Below are 16,553 nucleotides of genomic sequence, written 5' to 3' on the forward strand. Positions count from 1 at the left end.
GTGAAGTATGTTATGGGTAACAATCTTGAAAATATCTTGCCATTTGGACAGCCATCATTTAAATGGGTATATTAGTAGTTAATTAGTAGTTCTAAAAAGAGTTTTAGTCAAGTAAGAGTCAGCATATATATTGAATGTGACATGCAGCAAGGTCACCTTTCAACAACTTTGGCCTGTCAGTCTTCTTGTGCATTTATGTCCGAGTTGTTAATTGTTGTTTGCTTGTTTGCCATTATTTGCTGTTTAGGTTGCTGAAGAGACCTGCGACTCTGTAAGAACTATGGATGATAGCAAAAACACTACGACTGATGTAATCTGTACAAACATGGACACTTCCTGTCAGAGTGACCTTTCTGAAAAGGCAAATGTGGACTTTTTTGATCGTCTTCGTGAGGATCAGAACCCTGTTGTCACACAGGACGGAGAGATTAAGTACAGATTCTTTATCCTGGCGACATCTGAAGATCCCTTTTTCAGAGAAACAAAGGTAGTTTTCAAAGCTTTTAACTTTTATATTGTTCCTTGCATCATTATAGATCATATGGCCTATACCATACTGATTCTTCTTTATACTTTGTACATGACCATTTTCGTCATGCTTCTTCTCAGATCCTTATTTTCACACACAGTGTGTTATATGTTGTGTGACAGGTTCTGTAACACAGGCAGGGGCCCTGTTTCTTTTTTTTTTTTTTTTCTCCATCTCGTTAGTCCAATCTGTCTGAAAATAAGGATCTGAGAAGAAGCATGACGAAAATGGTCATGTACAAAGCAGGCGAAGGACACGAGTGAGTAGCTGGGGTCGCCATGGAGAGCTGTCTGAGGCAGTGCTGTACCGACACAAATATGATACGTTTCAATTCAGCGTAAAGTGACAGTAAGGTCAAAGTAAAGTGACATAACAGAAATGCTTATTTGTGGCCTGCTGCCCTCCACCCAGATTAATTTCGGCTCTTTATAGGGAAGAATTTGGGCACCACTCCTCTAACGGCTGCTCACTGCTCTCTGTGTGTGTGTGCACCTGGTCAAAGTCAAAGTCAGCTTTATTGTCGATTTCTTCACATGTTCCAGACATACAAAGAGATCGAAATTACGTTTCTCACTATCCCACGGTGAAGACAAGACATATTTTACCATTTAAGTCCACAGACAAACATAACATTCAAGTAAACAAAAAAGTAAGTAAATAAGTAAATAAAAAGGGCACATATAATAATGAAAAAATAAGAGCAGCAACATTTGGTTGAAATTGTGCATAGACAGTCAATAAAATACTAGTGCAAAGTCAGGCCAATAAAAGGCTTGGGTAGTTCTGTTTGACCTAAGTAAGAAAGAAAGTGGCATAGTGGTGCAAGTTATGTAAGAGCAGCAGAAGTGTTGTGTTTTCAGGACAACAACAACAAGTTGTAAAGTGTACAAGTGTGCAAGTGGAGTAGTGCAGGCGGCCATTGTGGGTCCAATGTCCAGGATGTTATGTAGCTGAGGGTGGAGGGGGGAGAGGAGGGAGAGTTCAGCATCCTTACAGCTTGGTGTATGAAGCTGTTGGTGAGTCTGGTAGTGCGGGAGCGCAGGCTTCTGTACCTCTTCCCAGAGGGCAGTAGATCAAACAGATTGTGAGCGGGGTGACTTGCATCACTCACAATTTTGGTCGCCTTGGGGGGGTGAGGTGGGTGGTGTAAATGTCCTTCAGGGAGGGGAGTGAAGCACCAATAATCCCTATGCGCTGCAGGGCTTTCCTGTTGTATTCAGTGCAGCTTCCGCCCCACACAGCGATACAGCTGGAGAGGATGCTCTCAATGGTGCCTCGGTAGAATGTGGTCATGATGGCTGGTGGAGCACTTGCTCGCCTGAGTTTCGCGAGGGAAGTACAGGCGGCGCTGAGCTCTCTTAGCCAGTGATGCAGTGTTGGTGGTCCAGGAGAGGTCTTCACTGATGTGCACCCCCAGGAATTTGGTGCTGCTCGCTCTCTCCACCACAGCACCGGGCCGATGGTCAGTGGCAGGTGTTGGGTGTGACCTCTCCGAAGTCAACAACAATCTCTTTGGTCTTGCTGACGTTCAGCAGGAGGTTGTTGTCCCTGCACCACGTGGTCAGATGGTCGACCTCCAACCTGTATTGAGTCTCGTTAAGCCCTTGGTGATGAGACCCACCAGAGTTGTGTCGCCAGCAAATTTCACTATGTGATTGTTGCTGTAGGTTGCAGTGCAGTCATCGTCCAGCAGTGTGAAGAGCAGCGGACTGAGCACGCCAGGCCTTGGGGCCCCTGTGCTCAGTGTGATGCTGCTTGAGGTATTGTTGCCAACATTACTACTTGGGGCCTCTGACAGAGGAAGTCCAGTAGCCAGTTGCAGAGGTAGGTACTGAGTCCCAGTTTGTCAAGTTTGCAGATGAGTTGTTGTGGTATTATGGTGTTGAATGCAGAACTGAAGTCTATAAACAGCAATCTCACATATGAGTCTCTTTTTTCCAGGTGGGTGAGGGCTGGGTGGAGGGCAGAGCAGATTGCATCCTCTGTAGACCGCTTGGCTCGGTATGCAAACTGGAAGGGGTCCAAGGTGGGGGAGAATGGCTTTGATATGTGACATGACAAGCCGCTCAAAGCACTTCATGATGATGGGTGTCAGTGCCACAGGGCGGTAGTCATTGAAGCAGGATGGAGCAGTTTTCTTCGCACAGGTATGATGGTGGCAGCTTTGAAACATGATGGGGCGATGGCTTGCTTCAGGGAAGTGTTAAAGATGTCTGTGAAGACATCCTTAAGCTCCCCTGCGCAGTCCTTCAGTGCCGCGACCTGGGATGTTGTCTGGACCTGTTGCCTTCACGGTGTTGATAGCAGCAAGTGTCCTCTTCACGCTGTCGGCAGAGAGGCACAGGGGCTGCTCATGTAGAGGGGATGGGTCTTCTGTGGGCAGGTGCTGTTTTGTGCTTCAAAGCGAGCAAAGAAGCGGTTCAGGTTGTTGAGCAGAGGGATGTTGCTCTCACAGCTCTGTGGCCTTGGGCTTGTAGTCCGTGAGGGCCTGAATGCCCTGCCATAGGCTTTGTGCGTTCCTACTGTCTTTGAAGTGGGTGGTTATCTTATGAGTGTATTCCTTTTTTTGCTTCCTTGATGCCACAGGGACAGGTTGGCTCTCGCTGTTTTCATGCCAGCTTCATCCCCAGCTCTGTAGGCTTTGTCTCTGGCCCTCAGCAGCCTGAGGACATCCCCTGTCAGCCATGGCTTCCAGTTAGCCCGAGTGATGATGTCTTTTGTGTGGGTCACATCATCGATGCACTTGGTGATGTAAGAGGTTACAGTGTCTGTATACTCCTCTATGTCTGTCCGGTTGTTGTAAGTGGCTGCCTGCTTAAACATTTCCCAGTCTGTTGTGTCAAAGCAGTCTTGAAGAGCATCGGAGGCTCCCTCAGGCCACACTTTTACCTGCTTACGAACCGTTTTGTTAAGCTTTTACCCTTTGTCTGTATGGGGCATTAGCATAACAGTGATATGGTCTGAAAGTCCAATGTGGGGGAGGGGGGTGGCTTTGTATGCTCCTTTGTGTGTAGTGTAGACCAGGTCCAGGATGTTATCTCCTCTTGTTGGAAAATCAACATGCTGGTGTAGCTTTGGAAGTACAGTTTTAAGATCAGCATGGTTAAAATCTCCAGTGAAGATGGTGAAACCGTCTGGGTGTGCCGTCTGTTGTTCACTGACAGCCTGGTACAGTTCACTAAGAGCCGCGTTCTTATCGCTGTTGTTGTTGGTAGGCGGGGTGTATACTGCGACTAGCAGAATCGCAGTAATTTCCCTTGGCTGGTAAAAAGGACGGCACTTTATGATCATAAACTCTGCCAGTGGTGAGCAGTGTTTGCATACTACTACAGTGTCCCGCACCATTAAGTCACGGATGTAAACACAGATTCCTCCTCCTCGTGATTTACCTCCCTTTACAATGGCCCTGTCTGCTCGGTAGCATGCGAGCTGCTCCAGTTGTACAGCAGAGTCCGTGAACTGACTGCTCCGTGTGTGTGTGTGTGTGTGCGTGTGTGTGTGTGTGTGTGTGTGTGTGATTGTGTTTGTGCTCCTGGTGGACACACTGTTCCTAGTGTGTGTGTTTGTGTACAATCCCCCCCCCCCTGTGTTGAATACAGTAAGGGTGTGTGTGTGCTCCAGGTGAGCCGACTGCGTCTAGTTTGTGTGTGTGTGTGTGTGTGTGTGTGTGTGTGTGTGTGTGTGTGTGTATACTACCCCCTTTATGTGTTAAATGCAGGAAAAATATTTCCTTCAGAACAAATTAAGTAGCTTAACTTGTTACGAACACGTAAATGTTGTTTTTAGGAGCGCCTGGAGTCGGATGGCCACGTGGCTGTGGAGCCGCACCAGTTTGAACTGGACACACGCGGCCCCTCCTCACCTCTGCTCATCATCGTGAGGAATGAAGACATCGCTGAGCATATCTGTGAGGTAATAATGGCAATTACTTAATGTACACATCATAACACATTTAAAGCATTCAACATGTAGTCTACAAAGTTTTGATCATCATTGAAGTCGTAACTGCATAGTACTAAAACCATAAGAAAGTAAGTAAGTTTGACAATGTGGGAAGTTATGGTAAGTAGCAAACATTACTCAAACGTTCCACTGTTGTTGAAATTACTCCTGAAAGGATTTCTCCACGGCTGAAAATGCAACTGCATTTGACGGGTACAGATGTAAGTTGCTAGTTAGAAAATAGTAACTTTCAGTCTGGGATAATCTCTTTGTAAACTATGTTTATTTAATTGTTATTTAATTTTAAGTGTTTTAATCATCCTGGCTCTCCCCTATATAGCGCCATGCTCAGACTTCTAGTAGAATCATGTTGACGATAAAATGTGAAGTTATGGTACCGCCATAGTGATGAAATGGTGCTTTTTTTCGTCACAGCAATTTGGAGGGTTCCACTAGTCTGGTTTTCTGTGTATGAAGCTCAGTGTCTGTCTTAAATCTTCTGTCAGATTCCTCACCTTCTGGAGTTGAAAAAGTCTTCTGGTGTCGTGTTCGCTGGCATCGATCGACCTGATGACATCCAGAATCTCACCCACGAGGAGCTCTTTTCCAAGGGTGGATTTCTGATGTTTGACGCAACATCCCTAAAGAAACTGACCTTAGGTATGTCTTAATATTTGTATCATCCGTTATTGTTAGCATTCGTGCCCCATCACTTTGTGATCATCTGGATATAGAACGCACCTTTCACACACTCCCAGATCCTCTTCCACATTTGGCTGACTGGAATACTCCTGGATATGTGCCAGGCTTGAGGGCCTATCAGGTGCCGTTAGTTGCCATGGTGAATAGTCTCCGTTGGGGTATTTGGTAGGGCTCATTTACATCCTGAATCAAAACAGTGTTTTCGTTAGCAGAAATGTATCGGTTTTTGACTTGTGTAATTAATAAAACATGTCTGGTAATAAGTATACACGGGTTTCCCGTTTACCAACAAAACTAGATGCGCGCGCAGACGTGGGACAGAAGACGCTTGGTGGCCGTCCACAACATTATAAACTTAACCTAAATAGTCGGCTGCTATAAGCTACAATCGGAATTTTTTGTATACCCCTGTTGTCTCAATGATAATAACATCTCATTTCAGACTATATTTCAGAGTTTGACGTTCATTTGCATTATTAATATAACATCGTATTTTGTCATTTTTGGCGAAGACGTGCATTCCGTTAGAGATATTGAACATTCTCTAACCATCGTGATTTCGAATTGGTGCAGTTTTCAGCACAAAAACTCATTTTATTATTTTTATGGACAGCATTGCTCTACGCTGTTCTATGGTGCTTTCTGCCTCTTGGTTGCGCACGCACGTTTTTGTGACGTTGCATAGAAATCCATGTATAGGTAAGTATAAGTATATATACTATTTTGATCCTGTGAGGGAAATTTGGTCTCTGCATTTATCTCTGCATTTATCCGTGAATTAGAACACACTCAGCACACAGTGAGGTGAAGCACACACTAATCACGACACTGTGAGCTGCCTGCTACAGCGGCGCTCGAGGAGCAGTGAGTGGTTAGGTGCCTTGCTCAAGGGCACTTCAGCCGTGCCTACTGGTCGGGGTTCGAACCGGCAACCTTCCAGTTACAAATCTGAAGCGCTAACCAGTAGGCCACGCTGCCCCAATAATAATTCTCATACAAAATGTAACTGTAATGGAACATTAGTGGTGACTGAAACAGTATGACACAGTTGGCAGGAACACCCATCTTCTCCTCTAAAGAGTACAACCAGAGAATGTCTAATAAGGGGAGAACCTTCACTCTCGGAACTCTTCCGGTGTGGTACTGCATCTAGGGGCGCTCGCGGGCGAGTCCAGAATGAATGGAGGTCTATGGAGCAGTACCCCTCAAAATCCACTTTTCTCGGGATATCATTTTTTTCAAGTAATTTGAATATTGTATTCGAAAGGGGAGGCAAAGACAACACACTTGGTTGAGTATTATATTTTTTAAAGTCACTTAATTGTTCTAAAAAGCCTTTCAAACGTGTCAATGACGTCATTCATTAGCATGATCATAGCATAGCATCAATGCTAGTGTGTTAACGACCCAACCTGTAAGAAAACGAAAGGACATGACTCCCGGATTATTTCACTTTTGATTGATAATCCATATCCATTTTGCGAAAAATAAATAAAATCTGAGGGTTTCAGTTGTTAAATAGGTGAAAACAATAAATGTAGCCAGGTAGCTCCATAGGACCCCATGCATTTTGGACTCGCCCGCGATCGCCATCTAGGTGAACTCTGGTGAACTGCAGCCAGATGTCGTTGATTTCAAAGCATGCATTTTTTTAACTACTGACGGTGCCTCTAGATCTGGCTTTAAGCCTTTTTTTCTGTGTTACTTTGGGAGATTTCCTTTATGTCTCTGTCTTAAGATATTTACGTTTGCATTTAAGGGAGCTTACTAGTATTGACCTGGATTTAACAGATATGCAGCTATTGAAATGTTCAGTCATATTCAACGCATGTTCAGTCATGTCAATGTCTGCTTCAGGGGTGGCAGTGGGATTGCAGGGACTGATCACATGCACACGCTGTCACTTGCCTCTAGGCTGACACGAGTTTCGACACAGTGGTGCTTTGCCAGCAGCAGTTGGTGTAGATTTTGTCTCTGTGTCGGGTTGGCTGCTTCACAAAATGTCTCCAGCACAGCAACAGCAGGTCGCCAGGCTGCTCAAATATAAATTTATAAATATAAAGACTATGTGTCTTTCGCCGGCATTGTTGTCATTGAACTAAAGCACAAAACAACAACAACAAAAACAAGAACTACAACAACAATCAGAATTCCCCACGGAGACCATTGTTCTGCTGAAAACACAGAGTTCTTGGAGGTTTGGGAGACGTTATATAAAATGATATGTTGGCATAGAAGATGACGTGATAAAATCCGGTTAACATCATAACAAGGCCACCACCACCACAAATCAGATAGATTCCATTGACACCATTATTATTATTATTATGCTGACTTAAATACACCCTAAAACACAGTCAGGGAGATTTGGGCGACGTTTAAAGAATCTGATGATTTCCAGATGCACCTCTTTTCACGCAATGGTTATTCAGCTTCCACTGTTTGACGAGTAGCCAAACATTTCAGCCCTCTATTGATGCAACAAAGTCAACGTTTCTTGGTTGAAAATTCACAGTGTGTTTTTGTGTTATTATTATTATTATTATTATTATTATTATTATTATTATTACTTGTTTTCAAATATTTATCTGGATTCTCTGACTATTTTAATGATCTCATGTTGGTTATGTCAAATTCAAAATGTGCTTACATTTTCCTTGAAATAATCAAATGTGTAATTTTTGCTGCTAAATATGGATTTATGAGATTTACACATTTTCACATCCTGTTTATTATTTGTATTTTATGCAACGTTCTAACTTTTTTTTTTTGGATTAAGGGTTATAGTAATTATAACTAATTATAAGGTTATAAGTAATTATAAGGGTTACAGTAATTTCCTGTGTGTTAGCTGGGAAATTGGTATTATTTTGCCAGTTTAATTGTGGTCCCATTACTCTGCTGTGCTGTTATCCCCGATCTGCTGCCCGAGGTTTATACATTGATTTTGCACAATTTCTTCAGCTGTGAAGTTAATAATACACGGGGGCAATTAATGTTTTTGTTGTTTTTTTTTTTACTTGCATAAAACACTGTCTACTCAATACACTGCTAATACCCGGGAAGTTATTGTAACACGTATTGTGTATGTACTGCAGGACAACGATTTATGCAAGTTTAAAAAAAAAAAAAAAAAAAAAACATTGGGCGGCTAATACATATAATTTAGTGTAACGTGTTGTTCTGCCACCTCCCCACTCAGAGAGCATGAAGAGCACCGCGGCCTTCCTGGAGGAGCTGAGCAGAAAGGGGAAGTGGAAATGGTGTCTGCACTACAGAGACAGCCGAGGCCTCAGAGAGGACGCACGGTAAACACGCTCAGCCCAGACGCGCACTGACCCCCCCACCCCCCCTCCTCAACGGCGGGCGGCGGCCGAGTCCGGCCCAGTGTTCCGATCTAGTGTTCGGTGACGCATCGTCAGTCTGCAGCTCTGATATGTGAAGCGAGCTGTTGAGAGATATCAGTGAAAATGCAAAGAGAAATTGACGAGAATGACAACACAATGGAAAGTGGCACTTAAACCGATGAGAAATCAGTGAATATAGTGAATATACAAAGAAAAAAATGGCAAGAATCCAATGACAACATGATGGAAAGTGGTGGCACTTAAAACACAGAGCAAATGTGATAGATTACGCCTCACAAGCCTGGCCTGGTCTTTCTGGGTCACATGACATCATATCTCTGCATGTAAACAATCAGCACAGCTCCACGCTAATGAGAGATTTCACCATACTGGGGTGGTGTATCTCAGGAGACACAGGGTAAGGTGCGTGTGTGTGTGTGTGTGTGTGTGTGCGCGCGCGCGCACATGCGTGCTTGTGTGTGTGTGTCTGTACACAAACAAAAGTATGATATTCTGTGTGTATGTATGTTTTTTTTTTTGCACAGGTCTATCTATACAAATACACACACACACGCGCGCACACACACACACAGTGTGTTCATCAATTTTACATTATGGTAAATTAAATTTATGTCTGTGCTGGTCTGAAACCAATACAGAACTGAAGATAAACTTTAACTGAACTGAACATGAGTGTAAAAGAGTCAAGGTTCCCGATTTCTCCCCCTGAGGAGTACTTCACTCATACAAATGCAGAGTCTGTGTCTTTATGTGTGTGTTTGTTGTTGTTGGTTTGTTTGTGTGTGGTGTTTTGTGTTTTTGTTCTTCTTCGAGAATGCACACACAAACAGTCAGGTGTATCACACTATAAACAAACAGCCAGAGTGTTGATCATGACCTATTAATGACATTCAGGTTCAGATTCAACTTCAACACAATCTGAAACTGTTGCTCACTTGTCATCTTGCAGCACCAACGAGGACGCTCGTGGCAAGAAGCATTTCCTGGATTCCTGCCAGGAGGCGGGGCTTGTGGAGGTGCTACCCTACCATGACTGTGATGTCATGTCCCAGGAGCGTCCAAACTACTTGCACTGCTTGGTGCGTCTCCAAGTTCAGAACGCAACCAGGAGGTTTCCCGTTTTTATCACAGGTAACATTTACATGTATTAATTTAGCAGACACCTTTAATCAAAAGTAACTAACATATATCAGTTATATTACAAGGAATTACATTGTCCCCGGAGCAACTTCGGGTTAATGGCCTTGCGTTTTTTGCAGAGTCGCCCTGAGCGCCTCAAGTTGAAAAAAGTTTAACTGAAAGCGGAAAAGCGCCCATGTTTTTTTTTTTTTATGAAAACATTGTGCACCTCACGTTTTATAAGAGGCAAAGCACATCCTGTTCGATCGCCCTCTTATCGCCACTTTTGACATCTACAAAACAAAGTGTAAGTTGTATATGTGCAGTGATGTACAGAATATGAAGTGTCTTTATTTTTCTTCTTAAAACAGACACAGCTGATGAAGCATACAGGAAGAGTGGGATTTTTACATTGACGGACACTTTCGCAATATAAATCTCCTTAATGATGAATGATTGTTTTTTTTTTATTTCTTTTATACGTATTAAAAATGTGTAAAAGTGTTTGCCAGTGCATTTGTAATATTCAGACATACTGGCTTAAATCGGCCAACACACGTTGAGGGCATCCTCTCTCATATTTTATTAATTTATTTTTTAAACTACAAAGGTAAGTTAGAGACGTGACAACCTGGCAAAATATGTGAACTTGTACTTTCAATAGAAATGAAAATCATTAAAAAAAAACCTGCTTTGTATGACATTGTTTCTTGCACAAACCTTAGTGGTAACGGAGGAACCAGTTGATGGAAGGACATTACTCAGAATGTCACGTAATCGTGTGGGTGTGGGTGTGTGGGGGGGGGTGTGTGGGTGTGGGTGTGTGTGTGTGTGCTCTATACACTAGAGCAGTGTTTCTCAAACTTTTCCATACCAAGGACCACTTAACCAACAACAAAACCCTCACGGAACACCTAGCTAAAAAAAAAACAGTGGATCTACTTCGACTGAACCAACTTGCCTATTGTCTTTGCGCCTTGTTTATTGTGTCAGAGAATTCAATTCATACGATTTAAATTGGCATAGCTATAGGCAGTGTTAGTGCAGAACTGTTTGAGGTTACATACAAGTTGGTTCAATATTGCAAACAACTCATCAATATTATATTTTTACCACGTCTGCTCGCGGATCACTTGCGATGGCTTGCGGAGCACACCTTGAGAAACACTTCACTAGAGAACTCGCAGCATATTGGTCTGGTACTACCCTGCTGCCGCTAGGGTGCGTCTAGATTTCTAGGCTAGTCTGGTACCAGTATGTGTTGTACAGGTATTTATAAATTATCAGTTGAACAGTCACTAGTGGTGTTAATAATCATGTATATTTTATCTACTATATAGATTACAATTTAGAATAGAATTGTTTCTACCCTACCCTGTAAATTCTATCTATCATAATGACACAAAACCATGACCAGCAACTTTAACCAAAGTCCTTTTAGGCAAGTCCCTCCACTCGGTGGCCATATACAAACGTTTTATGGGCACTCATCGGGCACAGTCGTTGGGTCGAACTGCGCGTGCGCAAGGCTTCACGACACCAATCTTGCTCCAGCGGCGAGATCACAACACATGATTGGCACGATGTCTTCACAACACACCATATATATAGATAGATAGATAGATTGATACTTTTGATCAAGGGGAAATTCAAGAATATGATTGGCTCAATGTATTCACATCACACCACATGATTGGCTCAATGTATTCACATGTCGACGTTTTGCCGAGGAAGGGGTGGGATATGTGTAGACAACGGCCATATTGACGTTACAAACTAACCCCATGCATTTCTATGGAGGATTGTTTGAGTGTTGTGTCTCCTCTTTAGAAAGTCTCTGCTTTAACCTCCAGTGTGAATACATGGTGCCACCTACTGGCAGTGTCACATTGAATTTGTTCCGGCCAGCAGCATTTATTAATACATAAATGAACAGTGTTGTCCAACAACTTCCTGAGCACTAATCAACTTTATTGCCAGACTCAGGTTTCCGTTCAGACGTCACAGACCACAAAGTCATGACATACAGCATACATCACAAAGACACGAATAAATAGATAAAGAAAGGAAAGACAGAAGATAAACACCTTGCACTTCTATAAAACAATTACACCAGTGTTTCTACAGTGAAGACTGGTGTCGTATTTTGAACTAATCCTAGGATTTGCCAGCAGCATGATAAGGTTCAGGAAGACGTTCAGGGCGACAAAATAATGTAGGCTATACATCAGACTTGTCAGTAATGCCTGGAAGGTGTGGACACCTGCATTGCAAAACATGTCACTTGCACCTGTGTTTTTCTTATGCAGTATCCTCATACAGTTAAGCTTCTGCTTACGTAACGTGCTATTTTAGCAGTATACAAAGGAGTACAGTATACTTTGAAGAGGCTATGCTCATGTGGAACTGTATTGGCAACATTAATTATATATAATTTTAATGTCAACACATTTAAATAAGAAACTCAATGAGCGTTAAAAAAAAGGGCATCACTAGTCCATGAAAGCACGAGGTCGTTTTTTTTTCTCTTTTTTTAACACTTGCTTTTTAAGATGTTGGGTGGCCCTTAGAAGAGCCTTTTGGTGTGGTGAAAGAATGGAATTGCTGTTTACTTAGAGCTAGTGTACTTTGTGACGGCCTTCGTTCCCTCGGACACGGCGTGCTTGGCCAGCTCACCGGGCAGAAGCAGACGTACTGCGGTCTGGATCTCCCTGGAGGTGATGGTGGACCTCTTGTTGTAGTGAGCCAAGCGGGAAGCCTCTCCAGCGATGCGCTCGAAGATGTCGTTCACGAACGAGTTCATGATGCCCATCGCCTTAGAGGAGATACCGGTGTCAGGGTGGACCTGCTTCAGGACCTTGTACACGTAGATTGCGTAACTCTCCCTCCTTGTCCTTTTGCGTTTCTTTCCACCTTTTCCAGCAGTTTTAGTAACGGCCTTCTTCGAGCCCTTCTTGGGCGCAGACTTCGCAGGCTCCGGCATGACAATGAATCGGTAAGCCTACTCGAAAACGATATTCAGAGATGAAGTAATATCGAAAATGGGGGGTTTATGTAGAAGGGCGTATGTAAACCACTAGCTAAGGCACGTCTCTGTCACTGAAAACGTAAGTGCATGGCTGTTGTTTAACCAATGAGACCTCAATCTCCCCCAGTGACGCAGGTGGAGAGATATGGGTCACATAATTATGATAACATGGGTCACATGATATTATCTTAATGACACAGGTTAAACAGTGTGATTATATGACCAGTAGTGATGGCAGTCTGACACTGAAGCTTCGATACGTGCTTCAAACCATTAACTACAATTCCATTTGAACCACTGCTCCAAAGGTTGCTTTGGTACGGAAAAATCACGTGACATGACGTCCGAAGCAGAAACTGCCTCATTCTCTGCATGAATCACCTGAGTGGTTTGCAGCGCCACCGCCTCGCGAACCAATCGTGCTGCCACTGCAACGGCCTCGTTTCAAAACATAAACACTTTAGGCTAATGCACAGCATTGTGTTTGGTTCGTAGCCTCTACTGTGACAAGCATTGTTTGTTCGTAGCGATTTGTTTTTATTACAATGCAAGAGACGTGGGAAAACTTTATTCTGATTGCTCCAATCTTTATTTGTAAAAAGAATATCCCATTCTTATTCATGTTCACTACGTATGTGGGGGCGTGTGGTGGTTAGGATAGATTTATTTCACTAGTAAAGCTTCCTGTCCACCATCTAGCCGGGATAATTTAGATGCAGTCTTGGCTTTTCACCAGAAGAGGTCGAGAAGCTTGGAGTAATAGACCCATTTCCGAGTCAACTGTTCAAAGTGGTAGTTCTTCACCAAAGCCTTATTTGCCAATTACTTAAGACCAAAATCAGATTATACATATACATATGACACCACTGTGATGCGGAATAATATGCCTTTTGATTGTAAAATATGGGTGGCTCTTAAAAGAGCCTTTTGTGTAGATTTGAAATGGAACCAAGAATTAACCGCCAAAACCGTACAGAGTACGACCCTGGCGTTTCAGCGCGTAGACCACATCCATGGCGGTTACGGTCTTTCTCTTGGCGTGCTCGGTGTAGGTGACGGCATCACGGATCACGTTCTCCAGAAAAACCTTCAGCACACCACGAGTCTCCTCGTAGATGAGACCAGAAATACGTTTCACACCACCACGGCGAGCCAGGCGACGGATAGCGGGCTTCGTGATTCCTTGGATGTTGTCGCGGAGAACCTTGCGATGGCGCTTGGCGCCTCCTTTTCCAAGACCTTTGCCTCCTTTTCCTCTTCCAGACATCGTTGATTCTGTTTTCAGTAGCTCAGCAAATGAATAAATGCAGACTGCTTACTGCTTCTGATATTTATACTAGTGACGACGACCTAGAAGAAGACTGCAACCAGTCCCGCCCCTGGATTATAATGTGGCGTCACCAAATAGGGGAGGAGAGGAGGGCGGCAAACCATTCTTCTGTTGTTGAAGATGGAAAAACCTTAGGCTCAAAGTACCCTTCCCTACTAGGAATCCCTATCGTTTCGGAGAATCCGACATCTTGTGGGACAATGGCCACTATATATCATAACTATTTCCCCCGCAAAATTTGTTTTCCATTCGTGTTAAGGTCTGCGGGGTCAATAGTATGTGTTTATTTTGGTCTTTCTCTGACATTAACGGTAGCATGTAGATGTTTTCCCGTTTTGCTGAAGCATAAATTGCAAAATAGCCATATGCCTCAAACATAAAACACAACTTCATTAACGTTACTTGCGTTTTATGAGTGATACTCATAATATCAAGTTATTATGACAACGTTGAATAACAATAATTATAATAGTAGCAGTAGCAGCAGTAATCCAATCTAATCAAAGATTTTCTCCGCTGCACTGTTGTGGGTAAGCAACAGATAAGGCAGCACTGAAACCTCAAGTATTATACTTTGAAAAATATATTAATACTAATCCAACTACTATTATTAATACTACGAGTAGTACTACCACTAATAATAACAATGTAGTTCCTATAGTAATAATGTAGGCTACCGTTGCTGTCAACTATGATTTAAACCTGGTCACCTTCCAAAGAACCTGCATATCAAAACATCTGCATTCGAAATATGTCAATTACTTAATTTGTGAATTCGTCATTAATTCTAGTTACACAAACGTATCAGCGTATGAGCATAGTTGCATACATTTGTGTAAGTTATAAGAAATCTAGCCCCTCAGTATGATCACTGCAGTCCCGTTACCTGAGTCTGTGTTTCACTGAGTACAAACACCCGAAATCTGACAATGTTTAGAGTGTATACAACAAGTATAACTTTAGTAGTTAAGTTAGGGAGACTCAAATTGTTGTCCTTAAATGTTTGAGGTTAGTGTTTATCTTTATTTTGGGGATTTTATACGCATTATACCATCCATAGGTCCACAACCGTGACTCGATTTCCTCGTCGCAACACTCCTTTTTCTGTATAGTACGACTCCGAAGAAAGCTGATACTTAACTTCCTTCAGATCATTTAGAAGACGAAAAGTTCATCTTCATGTTTACGCGTGAAAATTCAGATCTCCCATCTGATTTATGCCGGATATTCTCTAAAAATATGAGAGGAGAAAACACAACTTAGTGCTCACCGGGAAGAGAGAGCACAGAGGCACTCGCACTGAGTCTAAACGGTTCTCATGGAGAGGTTAATCTCAGCCCACTTGCTCGACTCGGCACTCAGACATTTCCAGTTGTCGTGTGTAGTACGTGCAAGTTGAAATCGCTAACAATGGCAGAAGTTGCTCCCGCTCCGGCCGCTGCTCCAGCAAAGGCACCCAAGAAGAAGGCAGCACCCCGTCCTAAGAAATCAGGACCCAGCGTCGGCGATCTCGTCGTCAAAGCTGTGTCTGCATCGAAGGAAAAGAAAGGAGTGTCCTTGGCTGCATTGAAGAAGGCTTTGGCAGCCGGTGGATACGACGTCGAGAAAAACAACGCTCGCGTCAAGATCGCCGTCAAGAGTCTCGTTACCAAGGGAACTTTGGTTCAGACCAAGGGCACCGGCGCGTCCGGCTCCTTCAAGCTGAACAAGGCGAAGGCAGAGCCGAAGAAGGCCGTCAAGAAGGCTGCTCCCAAGGCGAAGAAACCCGCTGCCAAGAAGCCCGCTGCAGCAAAGAAGCCCAAGAAGGCAGTGGCCAAGAAACCAGCAGCCGCCAAGAAGTCTCCGAAGAAGGCAGTCAAGAAGCCTGCAGCGGCCAAGAAGGCTACCAAGAGCCCCAAGAAGGCCAAGAAGCCCGCCGCCCCCAAGAAGGCAGCAAAGAGCCCCAAGAAGGCAAAGGCCGCAAAGCCCAAGGCAGCCAAGCCCAAGGCCGCAAAGCCCAAGAAGGCAGCTCCCAAAAAGAAGTAATTTAACAATAGCATCTTCCGCCGCAAGGCCCAAAAAGGCTCTTTTAAGAGCCACCCATCTATATCAATGAAAAGTTTATTCCAACAGTTTACATTGTAGGTAATGTTACACGCTTCACCACAGTGAGTAACATAGATATACAGTCGCTCAATCACTTACTATTGTTCATGACGTTTCAAACTCTGCACTACTTCTTAACATCGCCTAATCAGGCATTTATCTTACAGTAGCCTACTAAAAAAACAGTCTTATGGGTGATTTACCAGCTAAGAACTTGTGACAACTACATACTCCATGCTAGAAATGCTGTGGGTTGTGCTACAAAAATCAACCTATTACGTTATAACAGTGCTATGAACACAAATGTTAACGTACAGCTCTGCTATATACAGCTCTGAAGTTATAATTGTATTAATAAAATAAATAAAGTTACAACAATATTGTTACAAAAATTACAAATTGAACTACACCCAAATCAATTCAACGCTAGACGTTATCAGCAACAACATC

At 43.3% G+C, this 16,553-nt stretch overlaps 4 protein-coding genes across 4 annotated transcripts in view; 2 read left to right on the forward strand and 2 right to left on the reverse strand.

The window, feature by feature from the left end:
- LOC125297514 overlaps window positions 1-10,361 on the forward strand; it is a 39,690-nt gene extending 29,329 nt beyond the window's left edge. Inside the window, exons 18-23 of the mRNA XM_048247872.1 lie at window positions 248-487; window positions 4,316-4,441; window positions 4,978-5,131; window positions 8,376-8,481; window positions 9,491-9,672; window positions 10,032-10,361. Coding sequence (XP_048103829.1) covers window positions 248-487; window positions 4,316-4,441; window positions 4,978-5,131; window positions 8,376-8,481; window positions 9,491-9,672; window positions 10,032-10,096 — 873 coding nt within the window. The 3' untranslated portion in view covers window positions 10,097-10,361. The remainder of the gene's footprint in view (window positions 1-247; window positions 488-4,315; window positions 4,442-4,977; window positions 5,132-8,375; window positions 8,482-9,490; window positions 9,673-10,031) is intronic.
- Window positions 10,362-11,614: 1,253 nt separating this feature from the next.
- Window positions 11,615-12,724, reverse strand: LOC125297612 (histone H2B 1/2). Its single transcript, XM_048248067.1, has one exon. The coding sequence runs from the start codon at window positions 12,641-12,643 to the stop codon at window positions 12,269-12,271; it is 375 nt and encodes a 124-aa protein (XP_048104024.1). The 5' UTR covers window positions 12,644-12,724; the 3' UTR covers window positions 11,615-12,268.
- Window positions 12,725-13,217: 493 nt separating this feature from the next.
- LOC125297619 (histone H4) lies at window positions 13,218-13,971 on the reverse strand. Its single transcript, XM_048248076.1, has one exon. It carries the CDS (start codon window positions 13,953-13,955, stop codon window positions 13,644-13,646), a length of 312 nt encoding a protein of 103 aa, XP_048104033.1. The 5' UTR covers window positions 13,956-13,971; the 3' UTR covers window positions 13,218-13,643.
- A 1,421-nt stretch (window positions 13,972-15,392) lies between these two features.
- LOC125297590 (histone H1-like) lies at window positions 15,393-16,431 on the forward strand. Its single transcript, XM_048248040.1, has one exon. The coding sequence runs from the start codon at window positions 15,429-15,431 to the stop codon at window positions 16,041-16,043; it is 615 nt and encodes a 204-aa protein (XP_048103997.1). The 5' UTR covers window positions 15,393-15,428; the 3' UTR covers window positions 16,044-16,431.
- The last annotated feature ends 122 nt before the right edge of the window (window positions 16,432-16,553 follow it).

Source organism: Alosa alosa, chromosome 7 (genome assembly GCF_017589495.1).
Source record: "Alosa alosa isolate M-15738 ecotype Scorff River chromosome 7, AALO_Geno_1.1, whole genome shotgun sequence".
Lineage (NCBI taxonomy): Eukaryota > Metazoa > Chordata > Actinopteri > Clupeiformes > Clupeidae > Alosa > Alosa alosa.

Bases quoted from the DNA above. Each gene is read 5' to 3' on its own strand.
- LOC125297612 (XM_048248067.1), bottom strand. From the start codon at position 12,643: ATGCCGGAGCCTGCGAAGTCTGCGCCCAAGAAGGGCTCGAAGAAGGCC.
- LOC125297619 (XM_048248076.1), bottom strand. From the start codon at position 13,955: ATGTCTGGAAGAGGAAAAGGAGGCAAAGGTCTTGGAAAAGGAGGCGCC.
- LOC125297590 (XM_048248040.1), top strand. From the start codon at position 15,429: ATGGCAGAAGTTGCTCCCGCTCCGGCCGCTGCTCCAGCAAAGGCACCC.